This window comes from Meleagris gallopavo, chromosome 7, assembly GCF_000146605.3.
Source record: "Meleagris gallopavo isolate NT-WF06-2002-E0010 breed Aviagen turkey brand Nicholas breeding stock chromosome 7, Turkey_5.1, whole genome shotgun sequence".
Taxonomy (NCBI): Eukaryota; Metazoa; Chordata; class Aves; order Galliformes; family Phasianidae; genus Meleagris; species Meleagris gallopavo.
In genome coordinates this window covers 18,363,479-18,375,289 of record NC_015017.2, presented here as the reverse complement: position 1 = coordinate 18,375,289, position 11,811 = coordinate 18,363,479, and the positions used below count along the sequence as shown (strand labels likewise).

The following is an 11,811-nucleotide window of genomic DNA, read 5'->3' as shown; positions in this document are numbered from 1 at the left end:
AGAGGGAAAGTGAAAGGAAAAGTGGAGTGAGGAAAAAAGCCTTGCAAAATGGGGGAAAATAAAGAACAAAAAAGGAGAAGCTGACTTAATTACTCCAACAGAATCCAAGAAAAGTAACAAAAAAGTAACTAAAATCAAAAGGAAATGGAGTGAAAATTCCAAGAGGACAAAGAGTGAAAAATTGACAAACCTGAGCTAATTAATATATGGCAATTAGAGTTAAAAGTTTTTAAAAAGCGATAGAAGAAAAGGAGCACCAATAATAGCAGACGTCGAAGTAAAAGAACGGAAATTGGATTACATCACAGTTTGCATATGCCACCCCTCAGCCCTCCCAGCAGCATGGCCATGGGCTGCGTTGTGCTGTGAGGGCTGCAGGGCCCTGCTGACAGCACCCGCCATGCCCACAGGCCATCCCCCATAGGGTGTGCCAGCAGGCCATGCCCACAGGTCCCAGTTGCTTCAGTGCTTTCTAAGAGTTGGCGTTTTCAAGTCACTGGAAGATAAAATTGCAGTGAGCTGATCCAGTTGTGCCAGAGAAGGGGGAGGAAATGGGGTTGGGAGCAGCTGAAATAGCTGCTGCTGAGAAAATGATGATGCTGAGCACAGGAAGTTGCAGAAACCAAAAATAAAAGCAACAAAGAGAAGGGCGACCAGTTGGCCCGAAGGAGGGGAAGAGAAAGAAGGAGAGCCGACAGAAAGTATGTGAAATAAAATTGTGCCTGGTTGTAGCTTGAGATTCAGTGATTCATTGCTGACCTGGAAAGGCTGCAACCCCAGCTGTGCAAGAAAGCACTTGCAAAGTTGCAAGGAAAAAACATTTTGGCTATGAAACATCTATTTTGATTAGACTTAGAGGAGAAGTCATTCAGGGAGAGAAACATTAGATCTTCACTGAGCTGGGAAGGGCAGCACGCAGCTTGCTTTATGTGTTTCAGATGTGCCCATCATGCAGGAATCTGGCCACCCGGGGAAGGCAGGAGCGAGGGTGTTGCCTGACCAGGAACTGAGCTGAAAGAAGTGAACAAAACCAGGCATTTGTAAGTAAGCAAGTGCTCCATGCTGCTGGGAGCTGCAGAGCCAGACCTGGCTGCAGAGGCTATTCTAAAAATTGGTTTCAGGCAGAAAGAGGTTCCACAGCTGCAGCAAAACTGAGGCTCTGCTATGCAAAAGTGTTTTCTGGAAGAGCAGAGCACTTGTGTCTCCACGCAGAGAGTAGGAGGCAGAAATTCCCCGCTGATATAAAAGCAAGCTATTGAAACTAAAACGTGTTGGTGAGATGGTGTGCCGCTTCTTAAATAAAACATAACAACAAGAAACACTGTGTGTGAACCCTGCATCCCCATGAACCCTCCCACCTGCGTGCTATTTTTGATGTAATAATTTACTATCCCAGTTTTAGTATGGAGAGGAGTTCAGCTTCAAAACCAACAGCGTGCAGTGCATACTTACTGAACACAGCAAAATGCATAGTTCCCTTCTTCCCCAGCCAAGCAGCAGACAGGTGAGGATATACAGACTCAGATCTGTACACCTGCTTTACTGAACCAGCACAATTAAGGCAGCTCTGCTTTGATGACAGAAGTTCAAAAACAGAAAGTTACTGAAAGCCATATACCGTACATATAGTAGTTTTACTACTTTTTATATCAAGGACATTAAAAAAAAAAAACACGTACTTTTTGTTTGTTTCTTTCTTTTTTATCCTTCTACCATGATTAAAAAAAATTGCAGGACAATGTTCTGTGGAAATGATCAGCTAAAAGCTAAGTAAATTGTGGTTGTTAACCCATTGGTGGGCTTGGGCTCTGTGTGATTTGTCTAAGCAAATGCTGTGCAATCTGATGCCGCGCTGTCCCCCACTACTGACAGTGCCTGGTTTCTGCACATCTCTTCCTAAGGAAGCCAGCTTTCAAAGGCAGTATTTCAAACAGCCTTCTCTCTGTTGAACTCGCTTGCCCTCCCACCTAAATAACGTGCCTCTCACTTATAGAAGAAGGTCTTTCCTGTTTTTATTACACCAGATTTTGCAAAGGAGAATGAGAAAGTAATTCCTCAAGGTAGATGGTTGTACCTGGAATGATTACTTTGCAAATGAAAGCAAAACCAACGAAGCAAACAAGGCCAGTAAAACCAACCAACAAACCAGTATAGAGGAGGAAATAGCATAGGAAATAATATCTGCGTTTGTGTCATATGATAACCTTTAAGAATCTTCTACAGTGTTCTGTAGAAAGCTTATAAAAATTAAAGCAGTGTCAAAGACTATTTCTAAAAGGATTCATGCTGGCATTATGGATGAGGCTTCTGCGTCTGATGTGAACTGCTCTTTGAATGTACTCACAGCATAACAGGTGAACAGTTTCTGTATTGCAAACCACAAATGTTTCCTGTCCCCATCCATAACTACAGCTCACTGCAGAGCAGCACACACAGCAGAACAGACTTCAAGCATTCCTATAGAGTAACAGATAGAGAACTTCAGGTGCAGGGAGACTCTACAACAGCAGCCTTTCCTCCTGCTTCCAAGCAGATGACTTTGCCTTTACAATCAAAAAGCCTTTGGAGGTGCCAACATCATGACTAAGAGCTGTTTATTTCTAGCAGTCTTTCTTGTTCATCAACAGATATCTTCTTTGCTTTCATGCCCATATGTTTATAGCACCCATATGTTTTTAACAATAGCATTACCTGCAGAAAGCGTCAACACCTGTCTATCCATAAATCTCCACCTCAATCTCACTTCTGCTCACCATACTTAATAGGTACTTTGCCTGAGCAGACTTCCTCCCTCTTTTACAAACAACACTTTGTAATCTGGTTTTTCTGGCTGGGTTGAAAGCATCCACGTGGCAGTGAGCACAAAGGGAATGCTGAAAAAGGATTTGCTACTTCCAGCATCTCCCAGGAGTGGGAAGAGGCATTGGAGATGGTAATTTCTTGCCCTCTCTGGTCCCCTCAGAAGTGACTTTGAAACTGGGACATCTAAACAGGGAACAAGAGTTGTTTATTACTTTTTCCACCTTGCAACATCAGTGCTTGCAATATCCAGGACTTCACAGGAAACACAACAAAGCAAAACAGATGAGGGCTTGAGAGATTTGCTGGAGGAGAAAATATTTTGTTCCTACCTAGGTTCTGCTTATACGTTTGGTATTAAAACATGTCTCTGGTTTTAGTAGAGAGCCTGTTAGCCCTTTAAAATACCAACCCTGGGCATGTGTAAAGGTACTTTAATGAAACAGAAACTCAGAGAACTTCAACTAATACCGTAAGTATGGCCAAAAGCCAAATGATTCTTTTTCGACACATAAAGAAAGTTTGGCTTGGTTAATTCCATATGTGGCCATGGAAAAACAAACAGTAAAACTGAAAGGGAGGTATGAAGCATCCAGCAACTGATCTGGGTGCAGAGAGATCAGAGAAAATCCTTAAGCAATACTCTGGTTATTTTTTTGTTGCATTAACTCCACCTGGATGGTCTTTTTTTTTTTGTTTTGTGGACACTTACCCCATTTGCTGGCTTGCTGTTTTATCTGGCTTTTGTGGGCTTTAATGAATTTTTAGCTTTTAGCGAAATGGGAACAGAAAGAAAAACAGCATATCTTTACTGTTTCTTCAGATTTCTTGTTGCAGCAGCCTACCCTTCTAACATGTTATGAAACGGTCATTGTTACAATCAGGTTATGATGAAACCACACAATCTGAATTTTTACATATTCTTTACCTTTCTTTAACAATCTACACGAACCTCTTGCACGTGTTCCAAGGTTCTGAGTTCTTAGTTGGGCTTGACGGGTCTGTTATTGTTAGGAATCCTTACTCTCTTCAAGTTTCAGCATTTAAAGAAAAATATGTTTGATGTTACTACAGCATTTTAGAATGTTCTTTCTCCCAGTACACAGAAACACAGTAGGTAATTTCCAGAATTCGTAAAAGGAATTACAAACCTTCATTGTAATACGAGCCTTCTTTTTACTCAAAAGTGACTGCCAAGTTCTGTCCTGCTGCATATTCAAACTCAGATTAGACAAAGCCTCCTGAAATACTAGAAACAGGATTGAGAAACAGGACAAAGAAGGGCATGTGGACACGTCCACTCTGCTGCATCTTCTCTCTTTATGGAGGGGAACGTCTTCTGTGTGTGTTGGTTTGGCCCTGATTCCTGCTGGGATTTGTATGTGCACTTGGAACAACAACAAAATAATAAAAGCAGTGCTTTAACATTTGGAGGACTGCTAAAGACCCTAAAGGGAGAGTCAAATGATACATTTTTGCGGCACTTTAAGTAAAGGTTTCTGACACTGCAGAAACCTAAATTTTTAATGGAAACTGTGCCTCGGTATTGTAGATCTACTGACAATTAATACATTCAGTATCTTCTCAAAAGCTATTTTCTGTTGTAATGTAAGATCATTTTCACAATATGTTTGTGGGATCTGGCTACTAAAATAATATTTGGTAACACAACAAACTTAATGCAAAAAAAAAAAAGTTTGGTGGGATGATTTAAAAGTTCATCAATTATAATTTGGGCACTGTTCTTCAGGAAATAAAAACTTGTTTGGGTAGAAGGGCTTTTGAAATTAAATGACTGATGGGGCTCTTTTTGTTCTTACCCATGCAAAGCCAGTCACTACTCTAAAAGAGGAAGGGACTCAATTCTCTAAGAGGGGAAGGAAGCTGTGGTTTATCTTTTCACATGCCTCTGGAGGAAAATTCACTTTGCTGGAGGACAACACGGATGAGACCTTCCCCAACAGAGCTATCCCCGCTGCCCTGTGTGTGTGACTAGCAAGAAGCAAATTTTCAAAGTGTCACTAAGAGGATGGTAAAAAGAGCAACATTTCAGATTGATGTGGAGCACATCTGGGATTAAAAGAGCTTGTGTGGAGAGGATGGACTTACTGGGGTCTACACCGCTGGCACTTAAAGTCATGAAGAATACGACTGAGCTATAAATTGAAGAGCAGCCATTATGGCGAAGCAGCAGTTTGCCGTGAGCAAAGGCATAGAAATTCTGCTTTTGTTGACTGCAGAAGAGGCTAGAGTACAGAAATAGTGAGTGGAAAATGGACAGAGTGCCTTTTAAATAGGAAATGAGGAAAGAAAGGACACCAACAACAATAAAAATGATACAAAAACAGAGAAAAAAATGAGGGAGGGAAATTTTAGATGAAGACAGTGGCATACCAGGCAGATTGGACATCACAGTACCAGACATAAAATAAATGGAAAACACAAGAGTCACTCTAGCTGTATAAGGTAGGGATTTTTGCCAGTGATCGCTGAGATCGAAGGAACATAGCAAAAGCCCACCAGGTGACACGGGCTCTGCATGGACTGAAATGCTAGCTTTAAGTGTACATTGTGCTGAATCTGCAGAAACAGTACTTTGGGTAACAATCATTGACTCCATTAAATGTAATTTCACAGAGCAGTTGGACAAGGAAGTCATGGGAGAGTCTTTCACTTGGTCCTCATTAGTGAGCAAGATCTTCCACTAGATCTTCCACTTATGGCTGGGGTTGCTGTTCTGGTACTTACATTCAGAATTCCCCAGGTTTAACAAAGTCCAAGCATTACAGCGGCTACACCCAGCTTCAGAAAGAACAGAGATACAGACATGACAAAACTTGTGAAAAGGAAACAGAAAGGAGCAGCTTGAAATGGTAAGGATATGCAGCACAGCTGCTAACGTCTTGAGAAGCACTAAAAGAAAGCAGACACAGGACAGTGTGACCACAAGACAGGCTATCATAAGCAAGAAGTTGAATTCATCTCCAAATGAAAAACCAAAGGCCAGAATCACAAACTGATACATGAAAAGGAAAACACAGTGACAGAGCAATAAAAACCGTGAACAGCACCTAGCAAGAGAAATCAAAGCTAATATTAAATCCTTTCCAGATACATCAAGACCAAGATCAAGACCACTGGAGTCTGGTGGACCAAAGACATCTGCAGAATAAAAGAGAAGAGAGGCCAAAACATTTATAGAGAAAACCACATGACAGGCATATGCATGTACACACTGCAATAAGCAGGTGATTCCTGTACTTGAACCCTTATTTCTGAGAGAGTCAGCAGAGCCTCTGCCTGAACCTGAGCCTATTGAGAACAGCTGGAACCTAAAACATGAGGAGCAGAAATCCCCAGGAAATATGCTAGGCACCTGAGCTTCATAGGGAAGCGTGGGTAAGTAGCTGCTAATGGCAGCATGTAAACTTTCTCTTCAAGCTTTCTCTGAGCACAGAGAGCAGCAGTGTGACACCAATTTCTAAAATTGTTCTGGGGGCAAAAGGGAGGGAGACAAGGTGGATGATGCTGAAGGCCACCAGGACTTTGAACCACGCAAAGTTGCAGAAACAGCAATAAGGGCTAGAATTAGTGTGCAGTTGGATAAATAGGACCTGTTTGGGCAGCGTCAACACATAATCTCTAAACTTAGTATTTACCTTCCAGGCCTCTCAAGTGCTTTTTGACGAGGTCAGCAAACATGTGGACGAAAGCGATCTGGTTGATATGGTCCACCAGAGATTTCTTGGGCAGGATGACAGCTCCTGCTGGGAGAACAGATCAGCAGGCACTCCCAAATGGAACTTGTTGTTTGCTTCTTTCTGCTGATCTGAGGGTGTTCTGCTGTAAAGAAATTATTTATACCTTAGCTTTATCATTACTGAAAGTGAGATTGAAATATCTTTTGTTATTACCCACAGCTTACATGAGGCTGTGCCTTGAACAAGAACTACCTGTCTGTGACTCAACACTTGCAACAAGATAAAGTTTGTGGGTGGACAGTGCATACAAATGAGTTTAGAGAACTTCTACTTGTGCTTGACACTATGGGTAAATCAGAGAGAGACTACGAGAGTACTGCTATCAGCTTTTCATCACTACACAGTAGTTCAGGTGAGCTGGTTTCATGTTATCCTATGCAGAATATGAGAGGGAGAATTCAGAAGCTGAAGATAATGCACAACAGCATAGATCCCTTATGATTCAGATCTGCAGTGCTCTGCCCATGTACTAACCACTAATGAGCTTCTAGACTCTTGACTTTACAGTATATGTTAAGTTACAAAGTCTAATTATACAACATTTGGTAACTCCAGACCTCTGGAGATTATCTAGTGCAACCTCTTGCTTAGAGAGAAGGATCAGCCAGAGCAGGGTGCCCATAGCTGTGTCCAGTCACATTTGCAGTAACTCCAAGAACAGAGACTCCACTGCGTCTCTGGGCAGCCTGCTCCAGCGTCTGACCGGAGTAAGAAGTTTTTTATTTTTAAAAAGAACTTCATGTAATCAGCACAGGTCAACATACATCTTGTACCTTCACGGGAGGCCACTGAGAAGAGTTTAGCTGCCTCTTCCATCACACACCCCAACTCTAGGTATTTAGATGAATTAATAGGATCTCCCTGAGCCTTCTCTTCTCTAGATGAACAGACCCAGCTCTCTCAGCCACTCGTATAGCAAATGTTCCATTCCCTTAATCATCTTTGTGTTTTTTTGCTGGACTTGTTCCACTGAATCCCTATCTTTCCTGTACTGTGGAGTCCAGAGCTGGATCCAGCACTCCAGATGCATCTTCCCAGTGCTGAATAGGATGAATGATCACCCCCCTCAACAACTTGACAATTCTGCATTACAGCAGTCCAGGGTACTGTTGGGTCTTCTTTGTTACAGGACCACATTGCTAGTTCATGTTCAAGCTGGTGTTCTCCAGGACTCCCAAGTTCTTTTCTGTAATGTTACTTCCCAACTATTTGGTCCCCAGCTTAGGGGGAACTTACTTGCATTTGTCAGTGTGTGGGGGTATTACTCCCAAGTGGAGGATTTAGCATTTCCCTTCATTAAACTCTAGGAGATTCATCTTGGTTGATTTGTCCAGTCTGTTGAGATTCCTCTGAATGGTAGCACAGCCATTTCCACATACCAGCCCTCCCAGTTTGCAATTGTCTGCAGACTTGCTGAGAATGCACTCTGGCCCATCATCAAGAACTATTAATGAAGATGTTGAATGTCATTGGTCTCACTATTGACCTTGTGCCACTGATTATCATCTTTTGTGCCTAGCATTTCAATCAGTTTTCAGTTCACCTCACTGTCCACTTGTCCTGTCATCATCTTGTTAATGAAGATGCTATGACAGCACTGAAAGCCTTGCTAAAGCAAGATGATTAACATCCATGTCTCACTCCTCGACCATCAATCTAATTGTTTCATCACAGAAGGCTATCAGGTCTGTCAGGCATGATTTTCCCTTCATATGTCCACACTGACAATTCCCACTCCTCTTTGTATCCTTAATATATTTTGAAATTGGTTCCAGAATTCCTTTCGTTATTAAAAGGGGGACCTTTAAGTATCTGAGGGGGTGGGAAGGGCATAAGAAAGAAGGAGACAGACTCTTGAGATAGGACAAGGAGAAATGATTTCAAACTAATACAGGGGAGATCACAATTGGATATAAGGAAGAAGTTTTTTACAATAAGAGTGGTGAGGCACTGGCACAGGTTTCCCAGAGAGCTATCTCCAGAGACACTCAAGGTCAGCTGGCGGGGCTCTGAGCATCTGATGGAGCTGTAGGTGTCCCTCATCACTTCAGGGGAATTGGACCTGATGACCTTTTAGGGTTCTTTCCAACTCAAACGGTTCTAGGATTATTTACTCCACCACCTTCCCAGGTGTTGAGGTGATGCTGACCGGCCTTGTAGTTGCTCATGTACTCATTTTTCTTGATGTTAAGCCTGATATTTACTTTCTTCCCGTCCTCAGGAACCTCCTCTGATCACTGTGACCTCTCAAAGATACTTGAGAGTATCCTTGCAATGTCATCTGTCCTCAGCACATGTAGATGTAGCCCATTGGTTAGACTATGTTCCCCTTGCACTTAGCACTTGATCTGACAGTCTGAAGTCTTCAGAAAGACAAAGTGCTAGAAGTATAATTATTTTAATTTTTACTCAGGCATGAATATTGAACATAATTTTCATCCTACCTCCGAAACAGAATGATCCAACCTCTGCCTTCAGAAGTAAGTCCTTAAGGCAACAGTAGCTGTATTGGTTAAACTCAAGCATTTATCTTTAACCTTCAGTTTCACATTCTGCTTTTATGACCATGAGAACTGCAAGAGAGGACATGACAGACACTGCAAAGTTGGAATGAGCAAAAGGCAAGCCAAGAATCTTGACTTTAAAAGCAAAAGTTAGTGGAGACTGCAAGTCAGAGTGTATTTTATTCGTCTAGGAAAACATGTTTAAACATAATAATTGGACACAAAATAAAGCATGAACAGTGCTAGAGATCATTTTAAATTGAAGTTGACTTCATCTCATTTTTTAATAAACAATACCAAAGATTTTGAAAGGTTGTTAATGCCTTAATATAACACCATAACAATGCTGTAATTCAACGAGTCTTGGATAGTAATTTCATGTTTTAACCCAATACCAAACTAAAAATACAGCTTCTTCATCCATTTCATTACACCATATTTTAGCTCCTTCCTTTTATTGCTATTATCCTGAATTGAGAGCAAAATTTCTTCAAATTTAGTTTGAAAAAATATCTCCGGAAATTAAATCGACAGACAAATTTTTGGCAAAACATCTATCTCTCTGTCCTTAGAAGCACCTAAACAGTGATGGAATGAAGTACTTCAAACTGTTACTGCAAAGGGGTTTTTCCACTAATAATAAAACACTGATTTTGCAATTTGATTCTTGGAGTCGAGGACTGTTGCTCTGCTGTCATTTGGCCACATGTTTGTTACTGCTACTTTAGCTGCCTAAGCAATGCATGCCCACACATGTCCAAAATTCCACTTGATTTGGTGGTTTGTTTGTTTGTTTTTTCAGCAGGACCCACAACCTAAGGCATCTCACACAACCGGCACTTTACCAGCAGGAGTTGGGGCATTAATTCCTGTCGAAATGCGTGCATTTCGCCTTTGATCTTGAAGCGTACTGTAACGTATTAAGAATCGCATTCTTGATCACTCTGAAAAGGTTGAGCTTCATGCTTTCCAATAACAATACTCTAAGTGTCCATTTTACATAACCAGCTGCAATTTAAATCAGTCCTGGTAGGGACAGGAGACTAAAGCAGCATTCTGGAAAGGGCACGCTTTATAATGACTTCATTTCATCATTTGTAATAGCTGTCAATACACACACAGACAAGTTGCAGCAACGCAACTAGAGTTCCAAATGATGGGCAAGCTCAGAAGGCAAGCTGCTGATCGCCGTATTGCCTGCTGGCTACTTTTGCTAAGCCTGTAATACCACCTACAGCATTAGCAAGTCAAAAATACACACATCTCTGATATTAAAATAATTGTTAAGCAATTCAGCTTTAAACAGCTTGCCTAGCAACAACAAGACTTTTCCCTATCAGTCTGATACCTAAAATGACAATACACTGAATTACGAGGGAACAAAACAAAAATCAGTCCAGCATCACACGTGAGCAGTTAGTTTTAAACAATTACACATTCTGTTACATCTGTTTTGGCACTTGCTTGCTGAGAGCTGACGTCCTGTGCTGCAACCAATGCATCAAGAAGGGAAAGATCTGCAACGGGTCAAGCAAATGGTGGAAGTTGATTCTAAATTTCTTTTCTGACCCCATCTTTGTTTTTTGAGGCAGGATTTTTATTTTCATAATCATTTTTAATGCATCCTTTTCATTTTATAGCTAAGACTGGCCACAAGTTAAGCACAAAATTGCACTGTACTTAAACACTGCCTGTGTTTAACTTCTCCTGTACTCTGTTTGCACAACACCTGCATGTGCTGTGTAGTCACTTCCCCAATAAGGTGGTTCTTTTGTTGTTTTCTTGGTGTCCTTCTTTTTAAACTTTTTTTTTTTTAACCTCTTTTTACATTAGGTATCTGAATATTTATCACAGTACTTTCAGAATAACATTTTCTAAAGCAGAGTATAGAGTTCAATGTTCCTCTCCCAGCTTACACCTGTGAAATCTTAGTTTGCGTTATTAAAACATGTCCAGCAGGCTCACAACAGTCTTTTTTCACCTCTACGATTTATATCACACTAAATACCTAACTTCTACTAATTCCCTAACGTAATTCCTGAACATTAGGCTTATGTCAGCCTTGGGACTGCTGAAGTATGCTACAGGGAGAAAATGAGTTCTGGACAGTTACCCATCCTGTGGAATTCGGTCACATATGCAACAAATCATCTCCACCTTTTCCGATATAAATACAAGCCACAGTACTTCTTCTCAGAAGAGATCTACACTACTTTTGATGTTTTCTCAGAATGTTTCTCATGCACAGTTCAATCTACACCTCAGAGGGTTAATACTTAACGAACTGACTTCCCCAGCTGGCTTTGTTCGAAGTGCCGTCATCCTCCCGAATCCAGTCAACATCTATCAGAAACAAAGACCTTAAACAAAACATATTAGGCCTTAGCCTTCTCTTGTGAAGCTTTGGCCTCCAGCCAGAAAATTTTGTTATTTTCTATGCGAGCTTTATTTTTTTTTCCCCAAGCAGCAGCTAACGGATCAAAAGACCAATTGCTTTAGGATGCAATCATAAAAATAGTAAACATGAGAACTGACACAGCACTATGCACCTTAGATTAAGCCTTGTTGTGTGTCTGCTGTGGGTGTGTCCTTGTCTTTGGGAACACCTGAGTTGAAGCTTCAGCCTTTTTCAGCTTTCTATTGATTTTCTCTGTCTCTGGATTGAGAAAGAAAACCTTGCAGTGGGGTTTGGGCTCTGAAGGGTTTCTCTTAACCTCTCTGGTTTTGGGAGGTGACACAAGCCACCT

The 11,811-nt window shown here is 41.2% G+C and overlaps 1 protein-coding gene and 1 long non-coding RNA gene across 2 annotated transcripts in view; both read right to left on the bottom strand.

Annotated features, from left to right (window-relative positions):
- LOC100548495 overlaps positions 1-11,811 on the bottom strand; it is a 41,031-nt gene that overhangs the window by 15,481 nt on the left and 13,739 nt on the right. The window contains exons 13-17 of the mRNA XM_031554295.1: positions 11,354-11,407; positions 6,459-6,563; positions 5,871-5,961; positions 4,909-5,045; positions 3,951-4,048 (exon numbers count right to left, since the gene is read on the bottom strand). Of these exons, the coding sequence (XP_031410155.1) occupies positions 3,951-4,048; positions 4,909-5,045; positions 5,871-5,961; positions 6,459-6,563; positions 11,354-11,407 (485 nt within the window). The remainder of the gene's footprint in view (positions 1-3,950; positions 4,049-4,908; positions 5,046-5,870; positions 5,962-6,458; positions 6,564-11,353; positions 11,408-11,811) is intronic.
- On the bottom strand, positions 22-11,800 carry LOC104911698. Its single transcript, XR_794124.3, has 3 exons — positions 9,005-11,800; positions 1,453-6,642; positions 22-1,011 (listed from the first exon to the last, which is right to left on the bottom strand). It is a non-coding gene; the product is annotated as an uncharacterized LOC104911698 (long non-coding RNA).